The 20,482-nt window shown below is 49.9% G+C and overlaps 8 protein-coding genes across 8 annotated transcripts; 4 read left to right on the forward strand and 4 right to left on the reverse strand.

Annotated features, from left to right (window-relative positions):
• Positions 1-286: 286 nt before the first annotated feature.
• On the reverse strand, positions 287-1,614 carry LRP88_12617 (thiamine pyrophosphate-dependent dehydrogenase E1 component subunit alpha; the record flags this gene model as incomplete). The annotated part of the gene is made up of 3 exons (XM_083249010.1): positions 287-1,057; positions 1,108-1,178; positions 1,470-1,614. The coding sequence occupies 3 exons, from the start codon at positions 1,612-1,614 to the stop codon at positions 287-289; spliced, it is 987 nt and encodes a 328-aa protein (XP_083095247.1).
• Positions 1,615-2,323: 709 nt separating this feature from the next.
• LRP88_12618 (uncharacterized protein) lies at positions 2,324-3,948 on the forward strand (the record flags this gene model as incomplete). The annotated part of the gene is made up of 4 exons (XM_083249011.1): positions 2,324-2,480; positions 2,537-2,640; positions 2,689-2,760; positions 2,812-3,948. 4 exons carry the CDS (start codon positions 2,324-2,326, stop codon positions 3,946-3,948), a joined length of 1,470 nt encoding a protein of 489 aa, XP_083095248.1.
• Positions 3,949-4,203: 255 nt separating this feature from the next.
• LRP88_12619 (uncharacterized protein) lies at positions 4,204-5,599 on the reverse strand (the record flags this gene model as incomplete). Its single annotated transcript, XM_083249012.1, has 4 exons — positions 4,204-4,922; positions 4,971-5,298; positions 5,347-5,433; positions 5,495-5,599. The coding sequence occupies 4 exons, from the start codon at positions 5,597-5,599 to the stop codon at positions 4,204-4,206; spliced, it is 1,239 nt and encodes a 412-aa protein (XP_083095249.1).
• A 2,316-nt stretch (positions 5,600-7,915) lies between these two features.
• Positions 7,916-9,098, reverse strand: LRP88_12620 (DUF917 domain-containing protein; the record flags this gene model as incomplete). Its single annotated transcript, XM_083249013.1, has 4 exons — positions 7,916-8,042; positions 8,093-8,753; positions 8,910-8,922; positions 8,976-9,098. The coding sequence occupies 4 exons, from the start codon at positions 9,096-9,098 to the stop codon at positions 7,916-7,918; spliced, it is 924 nt and encodes a 307-aa protein (XP_083095250.1).
• A 1,076-nt stretch (positions 9,099-10,174) lies between these two features.
• LRP88_12621 (fungal specific transcription factor domain-containing protein) lies at positions 10,175-11,427 on the forward strand (the record flags this gene model as incomplete). Its single annotated transcript, XM_083249014.1, has 5 exons — positions 10,175-10,194; positions 10,253-10,367; positions 10,424-10,488; positions 10,550-11,295; positions 11,348-11,427. 5 exons carry the CDS (start codon positions 10,175-10,177, stop codon positions 11,425-11,427), a joined length of 1,026 nt encoding a protein of 341 aa, XP_083095251.1.
• Positions 11,428-13,530: 2,103 nt separating this feature from the next.
• LRP88_12622 (uncharacterized protein) lies at positions 13,531-14,499 on the forward strand (the record flags this gene model as incomplete). The annotated part of the gene is made up of 1 exon (XM_083249015.1): positions 13,531-14,499. One exon carries the CDS (start codon positions 13,531-13,533, stop codon positions 14,497-14,499), a length of 969 nt encoding a protein of 322 aa, XP_083095252.1.
• A 3,017-nt stretch (positions 14,500-17,516) lies between these two features.
• On the forward strand, positions 17,517-18,135 carry LRP88_12623 (uncharacterized protein; the record flags this gene model as incomplete). Its single annotated transcript, XM_083249016.1, has 2 exons — positions 17,517-18,057; positions 18,107-18,135. 2 exons carry the CDS (start codon positions 17,517-17,519, stop codon positions 18,133-18,135), a joined length of 570 nt encoding a protein of 189 aa, XP_083095253.1.
• Positions 18,136-18,410: 275 nt separating this feature from the next.
• LRP88_12624 (allantoate permease family MFS transporter) lies at positions 18,411-19,971 on the reverse strand (the record flags this gene model as incomplete). Its single annotated transcript, XM_083249017.1, has 3 exons — positions 18,411-18,632; positions 18,683-19,677; positions 19,731-19,971. 3 exons carry the CDS (start codon positions 19,969-19,971, stop codon positions 18,411-18,413), a joined length of 1,458 nt encoding a protein of 485 aa, XP_083095254.1.
• Between the last annotated feature and the right edge of the window lie 511 nt (positions 19,972-20,482).

Genomic DNA, 20,482 nt, shown 5'->3' on the forward strand with positions numbered 1-20,482 from the left:
CGATCGCCTGTTGGGCTGACTGAACCTTTAAAGATATTGTGCACTACTAGTCTTCAAACTCCCAAGTTTTTGGTCGGGCCGGGAATGCTGCAACTCTACCATATGTACAGCTGCCAATAAAGTTTTATGCGAGCATCACTATAGATTTTCCAAGTTTTCTATCAACTGAGGTGAATTAACGACTAGTGAAGATGTGTGAGACTGATGTAGAGAAACAAACGATGTGCTCTTCTATGAAACAAAGGCTATTCAATAAACATGAAACTATAGGCATAATGTGCATCAACTATAAACCTTCAATTCCCCCCTCATGGTCCTCAAAATCATACTCTTCAGGGTACTTGAGCATAATCCTCTTGAGTTCCTGACGTTGTGCTTCAGCTTCCTCAGTCAACTCGGCGTAGACGTCAGAAAAGATAGCACGAAGCGCAGGCTTCTTTTCCTTCTCTGCCTCCGAAAGCTCCCGGATGATGTCTTTGCGAAGCTGCACCCGCAGCTCTGTGTCTCGGGCCTGATCCCAAACATCCTGGTGCTCTAGCCACTTGCGTAGCCGAGCGACGGGATGGCGATCATCAGACTTCCAATAGCTCACGTCACTGCTAGAACGATACGCTGAGCTATCGTCGCTTGTGCTGTGATGTGAAATGCGATAGCTCATGAATTCTAGGAGGATCGGTCGTCCGCCTCCCTCAAGCGCTCGCCTTCTAGCTTCCTTAGTTGCCTGGTACACAGCAAAGATATCGGTACCATCGACGCGGAGGGTCTCGATGCCGTAACCTGCTCCGCGGCCAGCGATTCCATCTCCACGGTATTGTTGAGATGCCGGGGTCGAAATAGCGAAGCCATTATTACGACAGATAAAGATGACAGGAACATCCTGTGTAGCAGCGACGTTAAGTGCGCCGTGGAAGTCGCCCTCACTGGCAGCACCCTCGCCAAAGTATGATACTGCTACTCTTGGCGCCTGGTCAGGGTTCTCGAGAGCCTCCATCTTCAGAGCGTATCCGGCGCCGGTGGCATGGGGTATCTGGGTGCCCAGGGTAGAGGCTACTGCGTGCTACAAGGGCGTCAGCTTTCTCATCAAACGGGGCCGGCTTGAAGACTCACAATATTAACTTTGCTCTTTCCACTGTAGTGAACTGGCATGTTACGTCCCTTTCCAGGATCGTTGTGGTTTCCTGCTAGCTGGCACATAAAGTCTTTCAACTCATATCCGCGCTGCAGAAAAACGCCGTGTTCTCTGTACTGGGTGGTGATGACGTCGCCGGCATCCAAGGCCGCCGCGGACCCAACCATGAGAGCTTCTTCGCCATGGGAGACCTAATAAGATAAGCGTAAGAGCGACATATGCGCGACAAAAATTACCATGTAAAAGCTTAGACGACCGTGTCTCTGTGCGTCAAACATGATGCCATCCATAATGTTGACTACATGGTTAGCGTATGCTGCGGAATCCCGAAAAGACATACCTGTGAGCATATTTTTGTACCATTCGAGTACTCGCTCTGGCGTGACTTCGGATGAAACCTGGCTCTCATCTTCGATAATGCTGTTGGAGTTCATGATGCGGTACGTCGGAATCGTGGGGATCGTGGATGGTTCGGTCCATTGCATTGTCCGCACAAAGGAGCTGTTGATGGCGCCGGGGAATCGTGGCCTGCAACGTCAATCATCAAGAAGTACAAGCTGGGAAATCCAGATATGGAACAACACTTACTGGCCATCTTGGGGAGTGAAAGTCGACGTTGAACTCCATCGAGATGATCTTGGCGCGTTGAGGGTCCGACAATACGCTGACAATCCTCTATTCGCCAAGTGACTACGGCATCGACGTATCAAGACTGTCATTTTGGGATGTTTTGTTCCAACTGCAAATATTACAGACTGGACGTCAAGACGGCTTGAGCTTGACTTATTCCACAAGTAAAGAATGCCCTACAAATGTCATACTCGGCTTAGGGCGGGTCACGTCGGCTAACAAGGACATGTCAATGTCAACATGTCAATGCGAATTCCCATGTCTTCCGATATGCGGAGCGTCGGTAATAGGATCAAACAATCTGCGGCATTCATATCTTTCTCCGAGACGTTATTCCCGGTGGTAGTTGCGCGATCCCTGGACCCCTGAAAGACGGTGATTAAAAAAAGTGCCGACGGTTAGTAGTGGCATATGTTGGCGGCTCAAGTCAGTCTTGGCTCGGTCTTCCGGGAAGAGGCTGATATTGAGGATGTCATAATCGATTCAGCTGGTTCTGTTAAAATATTGAGGAAATGTTCCAAACTTTGCTTTGGTTACACATCGTCAATTGGTTCAAGTGCCAAAATGTTGCGCCATTCTGTTACTAGTCTCCCTGGCAGGTTGATCACACAACGTGGCATACGGTACAGGGCTGGTAGTCTTTCTCTCCCAGGGCGCTTCTTTCACGCAAGTCTTACACACAATGTGGTGAAGCCATATCTTCTCGCCGACATTGGCGAAGGTAAGGCCCTGAATCATTGTAGACAACCATTCAGGAGAGCTAACGCGCTACCCAAGGAATTACCGAGTGCCAGATCATCAAATGGTTTGTTAAAGCAGGGGACAAAGTACAGCAATTTAATCCTATTTGCGAGGTCCAGTCGGACAAGGCTTCGGTTGAAGTAAGCATTATGGGTTAGGTGCACCAACAATGGCTAATAGAAGCCCAGATCACCTCTCGGTACGATGGAACAATTAAGAGGATAAACTACGAAGTGGATGACATGGCAGCAGTCGGTGCAGTAAGTAACCCTGTCTGTCCTCAAGATACCACCGCACTAACCCTCTCGAAGCCTCTCATGGATATCGAAGTCGACGATCCCGATGACCCTACCCCCGACGACACGAAACCCTCCAGCTCCCCTATAGAGGAGGTAAGATCTGCAGGATCTGTCCAACCATTGGAGAAGCTAGATGCCGTGGCCGAACAAATTGCATCCCCCTCGACTCCAGACACAGCAACACAACATCAAAACCAGCCTGCATCTTCGACACCTAAGAACTGTGGCACCATGCTGCCTTCTGTGAGGCATCTACTCAAGCAACACAATATCGAACTTTCCGAAGTGACAGGGACTGGAAAGGGTGGACGAGTCTTGAAAGAAGATGTCCAAAAGCATCTGGCAGCGAAGAGCCCCTCGCATGACTCGACAGGGATCCAACAGACACGTACCACGACGCCACCAGAGGATGTCATTGTCCCCCTAACTCCTGTTCAGAACCAGATGTACCAGTCCATGACACAATCTCTGTCAATTCCGCACTTCCTATACACTCAAACTGTCGACGTGACAGATTTGACGTCGCTTCGCAAGCAGTTTTTCAGCAACCCCAAGGCATTGGCCCAGCTAACAGCAAATGGTGCCAAGAAGCTTTCGCCTTTGCCATTCATTATCAAGGCTTTGTCACAAGCAGTTACCAAGTATCCTACGCTCAATTCTTCCTTGGTACACGAGACGGGCGCAAAACCTCAACTGGCCTTGAAGGGATCTCACAATATCGGCATTGCCATGGATACTCCAAAAGGGCTGGTTGTTCCCGTGGTTAAAAACGTCCAGGGCCATTCCATCATCTCTCTCGCCGCAGAAATCGAACGTCTGAGCGCTCTAGCAAGAGATGGCCGGTTAAGCCCGGATAGCATGAAGGGTGCAACCATGCTGGTAAGCAATATCGGCAGTATCGGAGGACAAGTAGTGGCACCAATCATCATGTTGCCTATGGTGATGATTCTAGCTATCGGTCGTTCACAAAAGGTGCCTGCATTTGAGACAGGCGAGGATGGAACAAGGCAACTGGTCGAGAAAGAACAGGCTGTGTTTAGTTGGAGTGCAGATCACAGAGTACTCGATGGTGCGACTGTGGCACGGTGTGCCGAGGAGATGGCGTTTTGGCTGGAGAATGTGAACATGATGGGGTTGTCTCTGGTTTAGCTAAGCTCTGATCTGATTCAAGTAATAAGTTGTGTTTCTTCCTTTCTCGTTTGACAACTTCCACTTCTGGGGACTTGTCCCCCCTTGTACCGAGAGAGAAGCGTAATCAAGCCGCAGTCTTAGAACGAGACCGATAGATCCAAGTCCTCAATTAAAACAGAAATGAAGCATCAAGTGAGTGTGGTTTTCTAAAAGCTTCCACGTGCAGATTACTAAGGGTTCAAAGAACACCAAGCTCCAACTCATTTATTCTATCTAGCTCATCTTAATCTTCATGTATGGAACAAAATGCCTAGGCCACGGAACTCGTTGAGGTCCATAATCGCAACGGTAAAAGCTGGGGTAATTATAAGAGGTCTTGTATCCAGAGAGCTCAAAGTTTGCCTTGTTCTGCTTGGAGCATGGCGCAGGTACCGAGACTTCAGACCACCGGCTGTAGTAGGTCACATCAGCGTCGTAATCAAATTTGCTTTTGCTGACCGGAAAGGTAGCCAAAGCATCTTTCAAGTTCTTGATCTCTGTGGTAAGATCATCAAGTGACTCGCCCAGTTGCAATTGGATGGTGTTTTGAAGCCCAGTCAACAAGCCCCTCAACTTGCCCGAAGAATCTGCTTCAAGTTCCTTGATGTATGGAGTCCAAGAGAATGAAGTAACCTCTTTGACGGTTGCAGAAACTGTTTTGACAAGGGGCTCATACTTGGAAACGAGCTCTTGGACAGGGCCAACAGTAGCCTCGATTTCTTTGACCGATTCTGGCAGCTTCTTGACAATCTGTATAGATTCCAGTATGTCTGTAACCTTTGTGAAGGAACCGCTTTGAATGAGGTCCATGAAGAAGCCCGAATTTGGGACCTTCTTGGTCACCTCGATGGCTTTGTCCGCAATGCTGATCATCTCCGGGATAGCGCTCGCCGCCTTGTCAGCTGACTGTCTGATGTTCTGCAAAGATTGTGCAGCAGCAATGGCTTTGTTAACTATCTACAGTCAGTGAATTCACACAATAGTGATCGGGCAGCAAATACCTTTGCTCAAAAAAGCAGAAACTCCGGGGCCAGAGCAGAGCTTTCCCTTGCAAGCAGTCTTCTTGATTGTGTCTACCTTGCCAGGAAGGGCACCGACGGACGTTTTTATAGTGTTGGCTGCACCTATAATCGTCAAGACTTTCGTCTTCATGGAGCCAAATGTTTCTGCCCAGCCGAGAAGCAAGTTTGCTACTTGCAAGCCCATACCGAGCGCCGCAGATTTGACATATCGAGTAAAAAAGGCAGTTACGGCAATTGGATTGCACCCAACACCGGTCAGGCAAGGAGAAACAGCCACGGCTAACTCTGCATAGGTTGCCGAAGTGATCTGTCTAGTTGTAAGCAAGTGCTACTCTAGGGGGAGATGCAATCATACCTCAGGCGCGGTAAAGACTAGCCAGCCGTCCTTGGGAGTGAGCTCCTTGGCATATACTTCATTTCGATTGTCTTTGACTCCAAGTTCCTTTTCGAGGAAACACTACAACAGTTAGTCATGTAGGTCCAAAGTCTCTAGGGAAACTTACATTTTGCAGCCGAATAACATTGGTAACCACATCCGACTCGACCTTGAGCAAACCGTCTGGTCTAAAGGCGCTGTCATACCTTCCGGAGTTGACCAGCCAGAGCATTTGGGGGAGACAATTACACAAGGTATTGGCTTTGTCAATAAAAGAGCTCCCGGCGCCGCCCAAGGTATCTCGGATGGATTGGCAAACGGAAACGGTTTTCGTGATGACGTTTATTCCGCAAGGAGCATCTCTCCATTTCTCAACCGTGCCTGAGAAAGTATTAGATTAATCCTCGAGTTGATGAGCCCAATCCACTATCTAAGCATAGACATACCAGGAACGCAGGCTGTGCCATCACACATTCTAAACGGGTCGCTCCAAATGGGGCAAGGATACCTGAAGGTCTTTTTGGTCTTGCAGGGATCAATCTGTTGCCGTCCGAGTTAGCCATGATCTGGTAGTCAAAGGTTGTGCATACCGAATAGTACTTGGTTCTACAAGTCTTCAACTGGGCTTTAACAGGGATTTTGATCGCCCCTGTACAGCCTTGGATGCCGGGGGCACCAGCACAGATTTCCGTCATGTTTTGGGCAGAAGCCGGCCGACTGAGCAGCAAGAGGGCTGTAGCGATAACCAATGAGAAGTGCATATTGAAGTGGGTTTGGACGAAGTAGAGTGATGGGCACTTTTCGAATGCCGAAACCAGATGAATTTATTCAGATATTGGATAAAGGCTTCTCAATACCAAGGCCGCCATAGATTGCTAGGCAGATTGTGGTGGTGGCCAATAACGATGGAATTGGCCGAGATGGGCATCTTCGATGCGATGGCTAAGCCCAAAGCAGCGAGACAAGTGAGCCCTATCAGAAGCTTAAATCTGAAAGTTCGTGGCGTTCAACCTTTCAGGGGAAGGGTCCAGATGTGGTCTACCACGGGAGCGATCTAGACACAGCCACTGCTGTTTTCAACGGCTAAGCAAAGCTTCTCCTGAGCGCCCCTGTTCTAGAAATCAGGGACCAATTCGGCACTGCCGCAAGGCCCATGAGGTAAAATTTAGGCTCATCCAGACATTGCATGCTCAGCTTGTCTCGAAATGTCCAGTTCGAGGCCCTGGTAAACTCCTTTTCCATGATACCTTCAATAGGCGTGGCTTCGGGACTGGACAGTCATAAGGCCGAGGAGACATGGCAACAGAGGGTCAAATCACTTGCCTAAATATTCAACATGTACGAATACAGCAGTGATCGCCGCGTCTCAAAAAGTCCGAGATCTACTAAAGCCCCAAGCAGCCATGCATGTTTTAGGTTAGCTGTGATTAGGGAATCATATTGGGCCCAGGATTACGGATCAGTCTCCGGGACGGCAATGAGGCGCATTCCTAATAGGCCTGGGCCGTCGGTGATCAAACTATCCCGCCTTGGGACCGCAAAGTTTCGTTCCAGCTAGCAAGTGCACTGCGACGAGTAGTGCGCCCTAGCTACATACATCTTGGAACTCATTGCTACTGCCTTGAAGATCGCGGCTTCACCGTGGTCTCTTCTCAACCTGTTACGCTACAAATGCACCTCTGGATAAGAGATTAGTCTAATCATGGGAATCATTAAAAGGCACTGCTGGGCGCTGTGCGATTACCACTGACGATCTTTAGTATAAACGCTGTCGGCACATAGGTCTGGTGATCTCTTCCCTGGGTCTGAATCAAGGCAAAGGCGACAAGAACTGGCCTAACAGTATCGCCAAAAGCCTTGTCTTACCATTTTAAAGCTAACTCAGCAGTGCAGCTGTATCCAACGACCGCCGTAGCGAACCTTTAACGGTCTAACGTGCTGCTAACAGGCCTATGCATGACTTTACTACATATTTACGGATGATATCCTCCGGTAGCTTCGGGGTAGGTCGCGAATCCCATGCTTCTCGTTGAGAATATTCTGTGTTTCAGGACCAATGCAGGCATTGTCATTTCCAGTCAAGTGGTCCTTCGCAGGCTTGGCCGGAGGCACGTCAACTAGGTTGTACCTTGCAGCAAATCTGAGACTGATCTCTTCCCATTCGAAGCTCTCTTCATGCATTCGACCTGTATACTATTTGAAGCTATTGTCGTCAAAGCATGAGCGATAGGTCGGAGACTTGCGTCCTTTTGCGTCGAGGTCAATCCTTGCCCAGATACACGAGGTTTCGTGAAGATCAGAGACAGTTCAGATACATTAGAGAAGCAGGCAATCAAGATAGCAACCATTTGACTGGATGATGGGCATGTATCTCACTGTAGAACCGAGATTGGTCGACAAGGTATGAGGCGTGTGTGACTCTGGCAGACGGCTTGGTGGCTGGTTAAAGAAGACATGAGTATCCCACAAATTGAGGGTTAAATTTAACTTTATTATCTTTATTCTATTGTATATCTCAAGGCGAATTTTATTTACTCGTTCGTCCTCGTCACCTTAGCCGAAACATGTCTGTCACTCTAGGAGGGTCGTAATACGTCGGCGCTACAGACACATTCTTCATATCCTTGTATCCAAAGTCCTTGGGTCCTCCCAGCTCAAGACCACGCTCAGTATACCTGGATCAGCATGTTAGTAAAGGTGATGGCCAGCCACTAGAATGACCTACCAATGAGGATGTCCCACAAACGCCATCACGTTGACTCTGAGCCCGTATCTGATATCTTGAGTTCCCAGAGCGTATCCATCCATTCCAATGAGACTGATGAGATCTGGAACTGTGCAAATCACCTCTTCCTGCTTCCCATTCTGGAGTGCTGTGTAGAGGTATTCGTTTTGGAATGGCAGCACCATGTCTCGAGTCTCGGTGCATACAGTCTCTCCTACCTCGCGTTCTTCTGCTCCGATAGCTCGAAGTCGGACGGAACCCTCAGTGTAGCCACCATCAGAGACAAAACGACGTACGTCAATAATCTTTCCAGCATACAAGAGGCGTCCACAAGGGTGAGCTCGGAGCTGACAGCTGTTAGTTCCGTCAAATCTCTCCTGGAGAGTACTTACAATAGCGTCTACAATGCTTGTCTTTTCCTGTCGTGCTTGATAGATGGCACGTCCGATATGCCAGGCAAGCGACGTGGAACCTAGAACAGCATATTTCTTGAGGTCGCCAACTCGCATGCTAGATTGGGACATCTGGCTCAAGAGTCCAAGCTCAAGAGCAGCCTTGCGTTGCAGCTTTTCTAGTCGAACCGGGTCTTCGCATTTGGACACGGCCACCTTGTTACCCATGCCGTCTGCTTGTGCGCAGGGGACAATAGAGAGCCCGTTGACTAACCAGGGTTAGTAGGGATCCTAAAAAAGGACAGCAACTTACCATAGGTGGTGCTGTGATAGATGCGTGGGTATGCACGGGCCCATGTAGTCACCGTCAATTGTAGGAACGTCATAGTGTATCGACGTTAGTAACGGCCGTAGGCCATTCATACTACCAATCTCGTCCTGCATGAAATATCTCAGTAGTCAGATCATGACACAGCACCAGACAGGCTTACCGCGATCACTGCGCCCGGTTTGTCGATTCCAAAGTACGGCAACACCCCGTCGATTGCGTCGATGGCCTCAGTGCCGCTGGGTAACCGCTCGGATACAACTGCGGGAGCACTGTGTGGTGTCAGTTTGGGCAAAGTTGGAGTAGCAGCAAACATACCCATAAGTGCTGGTTCCAAACACCAAAGTATCTTCTGGCATGGTACTGATATCAACAACCCGCATCTGCTTTCCTTGACACAAGGCTGCACGGGCTGCCAGGTAACAATTGTATCCAGGTCCTCCGCCACCACAGGCAACGACACTACAACCTGTGGCCAAGAACTCACAGTCAACCTTGCCCGGCCCCAGACTCTCATTCCTCATCCTTCATCCTCTCTTTTGTCTCGTTCTCATCCCGTGGCAGGACATCAATACTTTCATGATTGGATTAGTGGTCACTCTGTATGGATGAACTAAGGCCATGGACGCCGCGTCTTCGCTCAATACCTCATCGCCAAAGCCCAGGTCCTTCATCCATCGGACAAGAACGGGATGTCGGACTTGCCGGCACAGAAAGGTACGACCGGTGTGATGCCAATTGACAAAGTTTAAAGCTCTGACTACTGGTGCTGTAGGTCAAATGTGATGAAAAGAGACCAATATGCACTCAATGTTTCAAAGGAAGCCGAACATGCGACTGGTCGAGCACGGAAACCCAGAGGCAGAGAACCAAGAGAAGACCCAATGCAGCAGCCTGTGAGGCTTGCAAAGACAAAAAGGTGCGTTTTTAAAGTCTGATATAGGTCATCATGACGGCGACTGATCAAATGTCTATAGCTCAAGTGCGTTGGCAATGTGCAAGATGCATGTGAGAGATGCAACGCCATGGCTATAGATTGCGTACGATGCCAACAAAGCGTCGACACAATAGATCGCCAGGCCATAGAATCGCCGGGCCAAAGTGAAATTGTTGAGTCTGACGCCCATACACCCTCGGAACTAACAGCCCCTGGGGGTGAGCTGCCGACAGGTAAAGAGCTTCAGGACTTGGTCCAGCTCTACTTCTCATCAGTACATCGTCAGTTTACCCATGAAAGGACTCCTTTTTAGCAACTTAGACTGAGTACTCCCCTTAGAGTTCGGCTATTTTGAGTTTATTCACCAGCTTCACTTCAAACGCCTGCTAGCCAAAGGCAATGCTCCTCGGGAATTGACCCTTCTAATGATCGCCAGCGCAAAGCGGTGAGTCTCAGCCGGTTACCTCCCATTACTGCACCCAAGAATTGCTAAGCTATCTTAGTTTCGCTGGGGAAATAAGCACCGAAAACCTCGCAAAGGCGGATGCTTGGGCAGATACGGCGATCAAGTCTCTTCTCCCTGCTATATACCAGGGTTTCGGCGTCATCCAACTTATGGTAAGTTTTGCTAGTTTCTTCTCCTGGGTGTGAAGAAAGTACTGACGTTGTGATAGAGTCTTTTACTGGCTCAGCACTACGACTTGAATCGAGGCAACTTTACATCTGCTTGGTTACTAGGGTCTGCCTGCGCAAGGTAATAATCACAGCTGCAACCGATTACAAAGCTCTGACCCTCCTAGAATGATGCAGATGATGTCTTTACAAACCTTTGACCGAACTTATACAGCAAACCTGGCCTCCAACGCACGCCTCTCGCCACTTCTATCCGGCGAGGCTCTCCGCCGCGTAGCTTGGTCTACCTTTTTCCTAGACAGCATCATCGATGGCGGTCGGTATGGTTTCCACGTTGTCGAGGAAAAGACCTATCGGCTACAGCTTCCTTGCGAGCAGGAGAGATTCTTGGGTAACGAAAATGTTGTGACTGAGCCACTTGATAACTCTGTGAACCCTCAAGGTATCCTCCCTGATAACCTTGAACGAGCACCGCTCGACATGTCGGCATATCTTTTACGCACGGCAGCTACACGGCGACGAGCACTGCACTTTGCTTTTCGCGCCTCACATAAAGAACAGACCGCCGAACAACTATCGGCGGAACTCGATACCCTTCGAGTCGGCATTGAAGAGCTGATCGCTGCGTTACCGAAGCGTTTCCACTTCAACAGTGACAACATGTTTGTCCACCGGGACAGGCTGATCACGTTTCTACTCCTCCATGTCATGCGCCACAACTTGTTCATCATTTTGGGCCGAGCTGGCTTGATGATATATCAACGTGATCCCCCCAAGATGGATCTTATACCACAAGTGCGGCAGAACAGGATCTCGCATGCCCTGCCGATCGCTGGGCTGGTTTCGGAAGGGCTCAAGGCGGGCATCAAGTTTGATCCTCAGATAGGGGTTCACTCATACGTGGCTTTAGAGAGTGAGTTTATACTTCAGCTATGATTAGCTTTGCCATATTGTATTGACCTCAGGCATGCAGTCCTTCTCTTTGAGCCACGCCGCCTGGCTGAAGTCGATCCTTTCACGGACCCCAAAGCGCCTGAGCTGGTAGAGGCAATCCCTCATCTTCTCACCGCCATTCGAGAGATTTCAAGCCGATCCGAATTTGTTAGGCAATTGGTTAGTGAGTGTAGGCTTGGCGAGTTAACGCTAACTGTGTCAAGTATGTCGAAGCAGTTCATAGACTTTTGCATTGCGACTGCATGCATCTTCTCACCAGCAATGATCTGGCTGTCTTTCGAGTGTTAGTTCATGCTGCTGATCACTAGAATGTTGTCAACTCACTAAGATGCGATAGTGAACACCAGCTCGTCGGTCAAGATGCCGCAGAGTATGACTTCCGCGACTTTCGTTGGGCCAAGGTCGAACGCTTACGACGGGGTGCTTCATCAAGTACCAATATGGCCCGGGATGAAGCATTGTTAGAGTACAAAGCAGGCGAAGAGGCAGCTATTATCTCAGCCATACCTTCTCCCAGACTTGATGCAATGGATGTCAGTCACTCAATTAACCAGGCGTCTGGGAGCCATCCGATCGCGACCGGGCTACCAGGATTGGCAGAGTTGCCCGAGATGCAGCCTATTGGACAAAGTTTTGATGAGATGCCTCATCAGTCTCGTTGGGGGCTACCAGAAATGGATAATTCCAACCAAGAACTGCCGCTAGATTGGGTGTGGCTGTTAGGTGGCGAGTCGGCATATCAGACATACTAAACTGGTGATCAAGCTTTTGGAAGCGATATTCCTAATAAAAAGCCTTTGATGATTTGGATCTTCCTTGGTTGGGTCTTGTAAAGTGATGCCACTTGTGTACATTCGTGGTTATATCTCATTCCTCTTCGTTGACCGGGTGCAATATTGATACGTTTGAGTACTTCTCTCATGATGATGGAATGCACTTTCGTAATGAGAACCAGCCATCTAAAAATAAGTGTGCGGTGAGAGCTAGAGCCATGAGGGGGGATATGATTGCCAACCGTTCACGATAAGCGACAACCACTAGCGAGTATAGGGTGACACTACCAGGGGTTCCCATCAAGCAGAAAGGAACAATGCTGGTAGGCTGGCCTTGAAGAATATTTAGAACCGGAGTATGGTTATGGCGCGGTACCTGCGTCGATGATAGACTGAACCTAGATAAAACAACAAATCACTTGATAAGTCATGTAAGGTTTGCATATTGTGATATGTTTTCGAGCAGCTATATAAGATCTGACTGTTAGTGGAGATGCCTAGACACATGAAATACGGTACATTGGTGCTCTAACTTCTAGTCATGGAGTGGTGACCTTCATATTGCAATAATCATGGAGAGTTACGTCCTGATGGGTCGTGGTTTTGTTCCGTGTCCCAAGACGCTTCTCCCAAGCCACTCGCATGTTCGACTACCAGCAACAACTCAACGAGATCAAGGCCAAGGTCTTACTCTGAAGAGAGGCAGCCACTAAGACGGCTTGTAGACTGGCCGCAGACTGGAGTAGTCTCCACAACACTCTAAAGCTAACAAGAAAAGGAACAACATGGACGTGAAAGTAGTTTGACATAAATGTAACCCACCTAAACCAGAATCACATCTTTCAGCACAGCTTTATGTAGCATCGCGTGAGTATGTCAGTCGTCATCTTTATTTGTTCCCGTTCTATCTTTTCACTGCAAGCAGCAGGGCCCCCTGGATGGCTGAGACTATACCCTTTGAGAATGTTCTTCTTGTGGGCACCTACGCCTTACCCAATACCTTGCGGAGGATCAGAGCCGCCAGGGCCAGCTTCGTATTCATTATGAAGATCAACACTGGTTGGTGACAAGGTTCAACAGGCGCGATGACGGAAATTGGGGCAAGCGGTGAGCAGTCAGCGCTGTCTTTTTGTGGATAAGTGCTTGGCCACTAGCGATGCACCAGCGCAAAAACGCGTTAGTAACCCAGCTGAGCTGGGGCTACAGGCGGCCCAAATCGATAGTCTCAATAGTCTCATGCGGAGGCCAAATTGCAACTCCACTATCGAAAAGCTATTGCATCAAATTCAACAGGCCCCTGATGGGCTGTGCCGGATTAAATAGGAGCTGCGAGACGGGACCTATTGTTTCCGTTTTGTTTGTCAAACCCACTCCAGTCTTTCGTTCAGCCCAACTACTGTCTTTCGTTCATTTCATTCATGATGGTCAATGCCAAGAGCTTCATCGCCGCTCTGGCCTGTGCCAGCTTGACGGCAGTTCAGGCTGGGCCTTGCCGGCCATCCACGACGCAGTCCACTGATACTGCGGTCACTTCGTCAACCGAGTCTGCGTCTTCGTCTTCGACCGTGATCACGTCTGTGGACACCACGACCGAGCTGACCTCGACTACTGAGATCTCTTCGACATCCGAGGTCTCTTCGACAACTGAGGTCTCCACCTCTGTGGCCTCCTCGACATCAGAGCTAGCCACCACTACCACTACTGCTGTGGAGACCACATCATCGGCTTCCCCGACTGTAGAGTCAACCACTACGACCGCGACGGCTTGCCCCACCCCGATCTCTTGCGACAACCTCGGCTTCGATTGGGCCTACTACAGCAACCCGGCCCAGAACACCGATACCACCTACTCGAACTTTCATCCCGATTCGTTCAAGAGAGTCAACCCGCTTTACGTTGGCACCACACCATATGTTGGAGGTCTCTACCAACCCGGCTCTGAGAATGCTCCTGGTCCCATCTACGGCTCAACGACAGACCTTAGCCTGGACTACTTCGCCCTGAACCACCACGGCTACATCTACGCCTGTGAAACAGGAACGTACCAGTTCAACATCCCTTACGCCAATGACGCCGTTTACCTATGGCTTGGTGCTAAGGCCTATGCTGGCTGGACTGAGAGTAATGCCGATGCCAAGGCTCGCTACAACCAGCCTGATCACATCGCTGGGTCGGCATCCTTCAGTATTACTCTGCCCGCTGGCGCTTATGTGCCCATTCGGTTCGTCTACGGCCAAGCTCAGTACGGTGGTGGCTTCTACTTCACTATCACGACCCCTAACGGCCAAGTGATTGCTAGCAACGAGGCGACTGCTAGCCCATATGTCGTTCGATATTCGTGCGATAACATTGTCGCACCTCGATACCCGGCATTTGGACGTGAGATTTAAGGACTTGTTGATGGGATAAAGGAGTCAGATGTATAACTCCCTCCGACAATAGATGGGTGGATTTACTTGGTTCTAATTAATATGCACCTGGAGTAATTAAACGCACACGAGTCGGCAGGTGTATTGGGTTTTTCATTTTCTTTGAATATAGTCTTGAGAATCATATTGATGTAGTTCTTCGTTCCGCGAGAGCTAATTACGCAAGGCCGGACTGGATGAAAAACAAAGTATAGATACCTAGTCTTTAGGTTTCCAACAGCGGTAAGAGGTAAACCTTGCAAAGCGTCTCAGCCTACTCTGCCCGCTGTTAGGGTTCGAATCTACAGGTCAAACCTTCTCTTGTGAGGCCATGACTCATATCCCATCTAGGCATCCCGTCGTGCTTCACTCTCGGCGCACTTTGCGAGGTCAGATGTCATCAGGAGAGCGAATCTTGAGATCCTGCAGAGAGGCTCTCTTGCTGATGACTCTGAAATCTGGAATGGCATGAACCATACAGGGGTCCATGCCTTTTCACTTTTACCCGCCGAGCGGGTTGAAGCGGAGCCGGAGAAGCAGAGATGCATTGGCAGGATCTTCTTTGGCATCCTACGATGTCTGTTGAGTCAACAGGACACCATGCCAAGCGCGATCGGTACAGCTAACAGCATTTGGCAATCCATGCGTATCGATGAGCTTGAGGATACCCCTCCTCTTCCAGATGAAGTCACTGAAGCATTGTTTGATCACCCCGATGTTGTCTGACGTCCATTTGAGACCCTGCAATTGGACAAGGGCCCCAACATGCAATATCACCAGGTCTGGTTGTTTGACTGCATCATGTCAGACGGATACCTTTGGGTTGGTCGTTATCAACGCAGCACCAACCCGATCACAATGATGGAGGACCCAGATAGTGACGATCCGGATTCCTCGAATGCAAGAGCCAGGGAGGACTAGCACAAGGGGCCCGATTCCATTTTAGGCCGGCAATTGAGCCGACAAGTGATGGGCTTCATTGCTCAAGACAACATCATCTCTAGCTACCTGGAAGGAGGACTTCAACGAGGATTCCCAATCATCAATCCCGGTTCTATGACGGCTTTCCTCATTTGTTCCGGCATCGGAGTACACAGCTTTTCAGAAGAGCAACGCCGTGTTGAGACTCTGGTATCAGTATTCGACGTGGACGGACCGTGTTTTGTAGCCACTGTCTACAGCTCAGAATGGGAAATCCTGCCCACATCCAGATATGAGGAGCATGAGGATATGCTGGGTGGTCCAAAAAGCGCAGTCACACAGCATTCCAGTCGCTCAACCAAGCTCCACAGGTAAATAATCCGAGATGAAGCTGACAGAATGAAGGAGGGTAAAACTCCTACTTGATAACAGGAGTGACGATGCGCTGCAAGCACCAATCGTGCCACTCAGTGAAGCTGGATGGCAGACATTGGGAGATGGTATTATCACGACAAGAGCGAAGTCCGAGCATCAAGACCAGCCCGAACGTGATAAGGGAGAAGAACCAAGTTATCAAGTTCTTAACAAAATCAAGGGAATGTGGCAAATCATGGACCTGCCTTCTCAAGTGTATACATTTATCTAGTAGATATCTAATGAGAACAGGGGTGCGTTGCTTCTATATTAGTTCTTAACCCTTTGCCGCCGGGAGAGTGGTGCAGCCACTGCATTCAGATATTGTTCAAGATAGCACGAGTAATCTCCTGAATAAGAGCTATCAACGTGGGACGATCGTGGCGATTTCCAAGGGATAAACCGGTCGTGCTGGGGTTATGATGGCGGAAGGGATGCTGGCGTTGTCTTGAATCGGGTGTAAGTCAAGTCTGGTGATATGCTCAAACTCATTAAGTGTAACCAAATTGTATTTATAGCCGAGGTAGCTACTACGTAGGAGTGCAATGAGTGCGTGTATATACTTGTTGTTCCTATGGGTCGACTGAGGTCGATCCGAGTCGAACGGACTGCGTTTGACTTGCATTGTCGCGTTGTGGTGAACCGTCTTTGTTAGACCTGTATGTCTGGCTGTGCTTGGTAAGTGGGCAATTATGGATGAGTAAAACCCCCATACATTTCCAACCCGTGACTCCTAGCCCGTCTTAGCGTCGTATCTGGTGCGGCTCTGAGACACGCGATGCCGCTCCGCGTCAATCCGTGCTTCTCCATCGATGTGCCGAAACGCGAATCGTCCAATCCAAGACGGGACGAGTCATCGTGCGACTTGACCCCTGCTGACAGACAAGGAATAACTGGGGACTTCAGGCAAGACCACATCAATCTTCCGGTGCCGTCCCGTTGTTGGATCGACGGTTTACAATTATGCAGGCGCAGAGTGCAGAACGTTCCGGCCATCCGATGAATTACAGGAAGTGATGTGAAACGGCTGGGCAATCAGATACTGCCATCAACTTACGATGATGTCCCACCAAGCCCTCGAGTGCCCCCGGCCCAGCCGCACTCCACCAAGTAAGGTTAATTACTTTCTTGTTCGGCTTCTGAACTTCCCGTAACCATGTGTCTGACCTTGTTAGCGTGCGCTTGTTGGTGTGACAAGGTGTATCTCTCATACGCAGTCAATCTTAGGCCCCTCCGGGAGTTGGTGTTTCCGGTAAGAGGGGGCTCGTTTTCTGACGCAGCCCTGCGATCGACCAAAGTTATGTGCTAGACGTGAGGATGAAATTCATCTGGGCAAGGAATGTTGCGATTCACTTCACGGATTCTTTCTATATAAAGATGCCATGTCCATCCTGATGTCTTGGAAATAAACTACAGCTCCATCATCTGCCTTGTGTCGAACGCCTTCATTCATTCTCTCGAGGTAAGTTAGATCCATCTATCGTACCATCAGACGAACGTAGGAAAACTGACTTGTCCAGCTGGGCTCATTATTCGCTTCCACTCCTTCAACAACAAACATTCTCTGATCTTCTGAGCTGTGCTCGACTTGTCATATTATTCTTTTAATTCGAACGATATCCACTCACTCACAACCCAGCCCAAACATCATCCAAATCATCAAGATGAAGTTCTCCACCATCTTTGTTGCGGCCTTCGCCACTCTTGCTGCCGCCGCGCCAGGCTTCCCCGCCTTCCAGGGCCGCGCCGCGCTCAACGAAAGCCGTGACGGACGCGACGGCCGCGATGGCCGCGATGGCCGTGGAGGCCGTGGCGGTGGTGAGGATCGTGACGGACGCGACGGTCGCAAGGGCGGACGTGGCAACGAGCTTGCCTTCGGCCAGATTGATCTCAACTACCTGCTCAAAGTCAACTCTCTTGACCTGCGTCTGTTCCAGACCCTCGGTCGCAGGAACAACCTCAACGTGATCATCTTCCAGGACCTCTTTACTTCCAAGGAATTTAGTCTCGAGTCGCTGCTGCAGTTCCAGCAACTCTCGACTCTCCTCTCGATCGCCAGTACGGGCATCTTCGACAGGTTGGACCTGTCCAGGCTGTCACTCGGCAGCGTCGAACTCGGCCTCATTCGGGATATTGGCCGCGTCGATCTGGCCCAGTTTATTGATCAGTCCTTGGTCCCACAGATTACTGTCATTTCTCAAGAGGGTAGGTAAACCAATCATGGGTTGTGGAACAGTTGGCTAACAATATGCAGTCACCACTGTTGTAATCGCCAAGAAGTAAGGAATGACCAGCATCTGAATTTGCACGGGGAGCTGGAATCTCCTCTTTTTAGGTGGGCAGGGTCAAGAAACACCCGGGTGGTGCATCTTGGATCAGGATTTACAAGAATGTTGATTTCGAGGGTTTCAAATGAATTGAACATGATGCCAGTGGAGGAGAGCTTTTGATAAAGCTATAAATTTATTTATAGAGTCTTACTACCTATACCATGATCGATCTCTATTCCAGCGAACCAGACATTTATCAGCGAAGGTTACAGAGAATGGATGTACAGTCTACAGGGCATAGCGATAATCAGGGTGGAAATCGCCACTCTTGCCAGCGGTAATCTCGGCCTCTCGTTGCTCCTCCGTAAGATTCTGGCGCCGTTTGTTCTCGCGTTTGAGGTAGATGTAGAGTGAGATATGGCCGAGGACTGCCAGCAAGGCGGCAGCGAGAGAACCGCTGAGACCTATGATGTATTTTCCGTCCTGCTTCGTGCGGAAGATTTGACCAACCTAGACTTGTTAGCTTGATGATTCGGGAAATTTGCAAGAGATGGACTTACCACAATACCGGCGGTGTTACCAATGGACTGATTCATACCAATAGCCATGGCACGCTTGTAGTACGGCGCATGACTGTTCAACAGCCATGCGCAGTTCAATCCCACGATCATGTACACACCGGGCGCAATGAGAAATGTCGAAAAGTACAACACACCCCTTTGATCCATGGGCACACCAATGTTGACAGCATATCCGACAGCCGTGACCAAGGCAGCGGGCATCATAAACAACGCCCTCTGCTTCCACCTGTCACTGAGGTACGAGACCACAATGTACGCCGCGCTGGCCCAGAAGAAGACAGGAATCGTCAACAACTGCGTCGTAACAACTCCATATCCAAAGCTGCGAATGATCAGCGGCAAGAAAGAGCTCAGGCCAAACGAGCAGATATCCGCCATAAACTGCGACCAGCACGAGATGTAGAGCTTGGGATCCCTGACCGCGCGCATGACCTCTTCCCAGTCAAAGTCCGGCTTGCCGTTGTATCGTGCATTAATCTCGGCGCGAACTCGCATCATCGCCTTTTCGTCCTCGTTGAGGAACCGAGCGTGCTCAAAGTCGTCGGGGAGCATCATATATGTAAACGCCGCCACGAGGACCGACGCACAGCCCTCGATGATGAAGAGCCAGCGCCAACCCTCGAGACCACCGACACCGTCCATCTTGAGAAGTGCGTAGGCGAAGAGGCCACCAAAGGATCCGCTCAGTGCTGCGGAGACGAAGAGGTATGAGATGCGCAGAGCTTGCTCGCCGGGGGAGTAAAAGGTTGAGAGGTACAGGGCCAGACAGGGGAACATGCCCGACTCGCAGAGGCCAAGGAGGAGACGCGAGGCGTAGAGTTGGCCAACATTGTGCATGAAGCCCGTGCCGATGAGGACGCAAGACCAGCAGAAGATGAGGAGAGGGATCATGCGAGAAGGGTGGAATTTCTTCAGGACGAGGGAGCAGGGGACCTCGGCGGCCACGTAGGTGACGTAGAAGAGGGTAACAGCATCTGGTCCCGTCAGCGATGCCCATATCGTTTTGGAGTTAAAATAGGATGCTTACTGCCAATTTCGCCGCTGGTCATGCCAAGATCCTCCGTCATACCCGCCGAGGCTGCATTGCCAATGTTGGCGCGGTCGAGATAGGCTGTCAGGAAGATAATGGTCATAACCGGCGCAATCCAAATATCCAACTTTCGAACAAGTTTCTTTTCACTCTGTGGATCAAGAAACAAGTTGGAATCCTGGATATTCTCGCTAAGCCGGCCGACCTCATCGTCGATGATCTTCTCAGACTTGTCCATCTCGTCTTGTCGGAACGTGAACTTATTAGCTGAAGGAAACAAACCAAGAGAGTCGGTTCGAGAGATGATGGTCTGGATGGTAAAGTTTGACACATTGGGGAAACACCTGACACTTATACCCCAGATCCAGATCACACTTAAGACCAACGGTCTGTGGAGGCGGGCAAGCGATAAGCCTATCAAGATGTTGCCCGTCTTTGGGATCGCGACGCTACGATAACACTGGCACCAGACTGCGGATAACGAGCGGCGAAGCGGCGAATCCCTCGCTTAGACCAACAATGACTAGGGTGTGTGTGGGCGGCGAGTCAGTCTGGCCGCTCTGGTGTCGGCGAAGGTGGAGCATTGATATCGGTGGGCAGAGTTGGCCCCCGACGAAGCGGGCGGCGAGCGGCAAGGAAGAAGCGGGCAAGCTGATATGCATGGATGTGCCTTGATGCGGGATTCCAGTCCTCGATTATTTATTTCGAAAAATCGTTTGACTTGCTATCTTGTCCTTTTCTTTATCATT

The sequence above is a fragment of the Fusarium phalaenopsidis genome (assembly GCF_050370095.1).
Source record: "Fusarium phalaenopsidis strain FUZ10S chromosome Unknown contig_32320, whole genome shotgun sequence".
Classification (NCBI taxonomy): Eukaryota; Fungi; Ascomycota; class Sordariomycetes; order Hypocreales; family Nectriaceae; genus Fusarium; species Fusarium phalaenopsidis.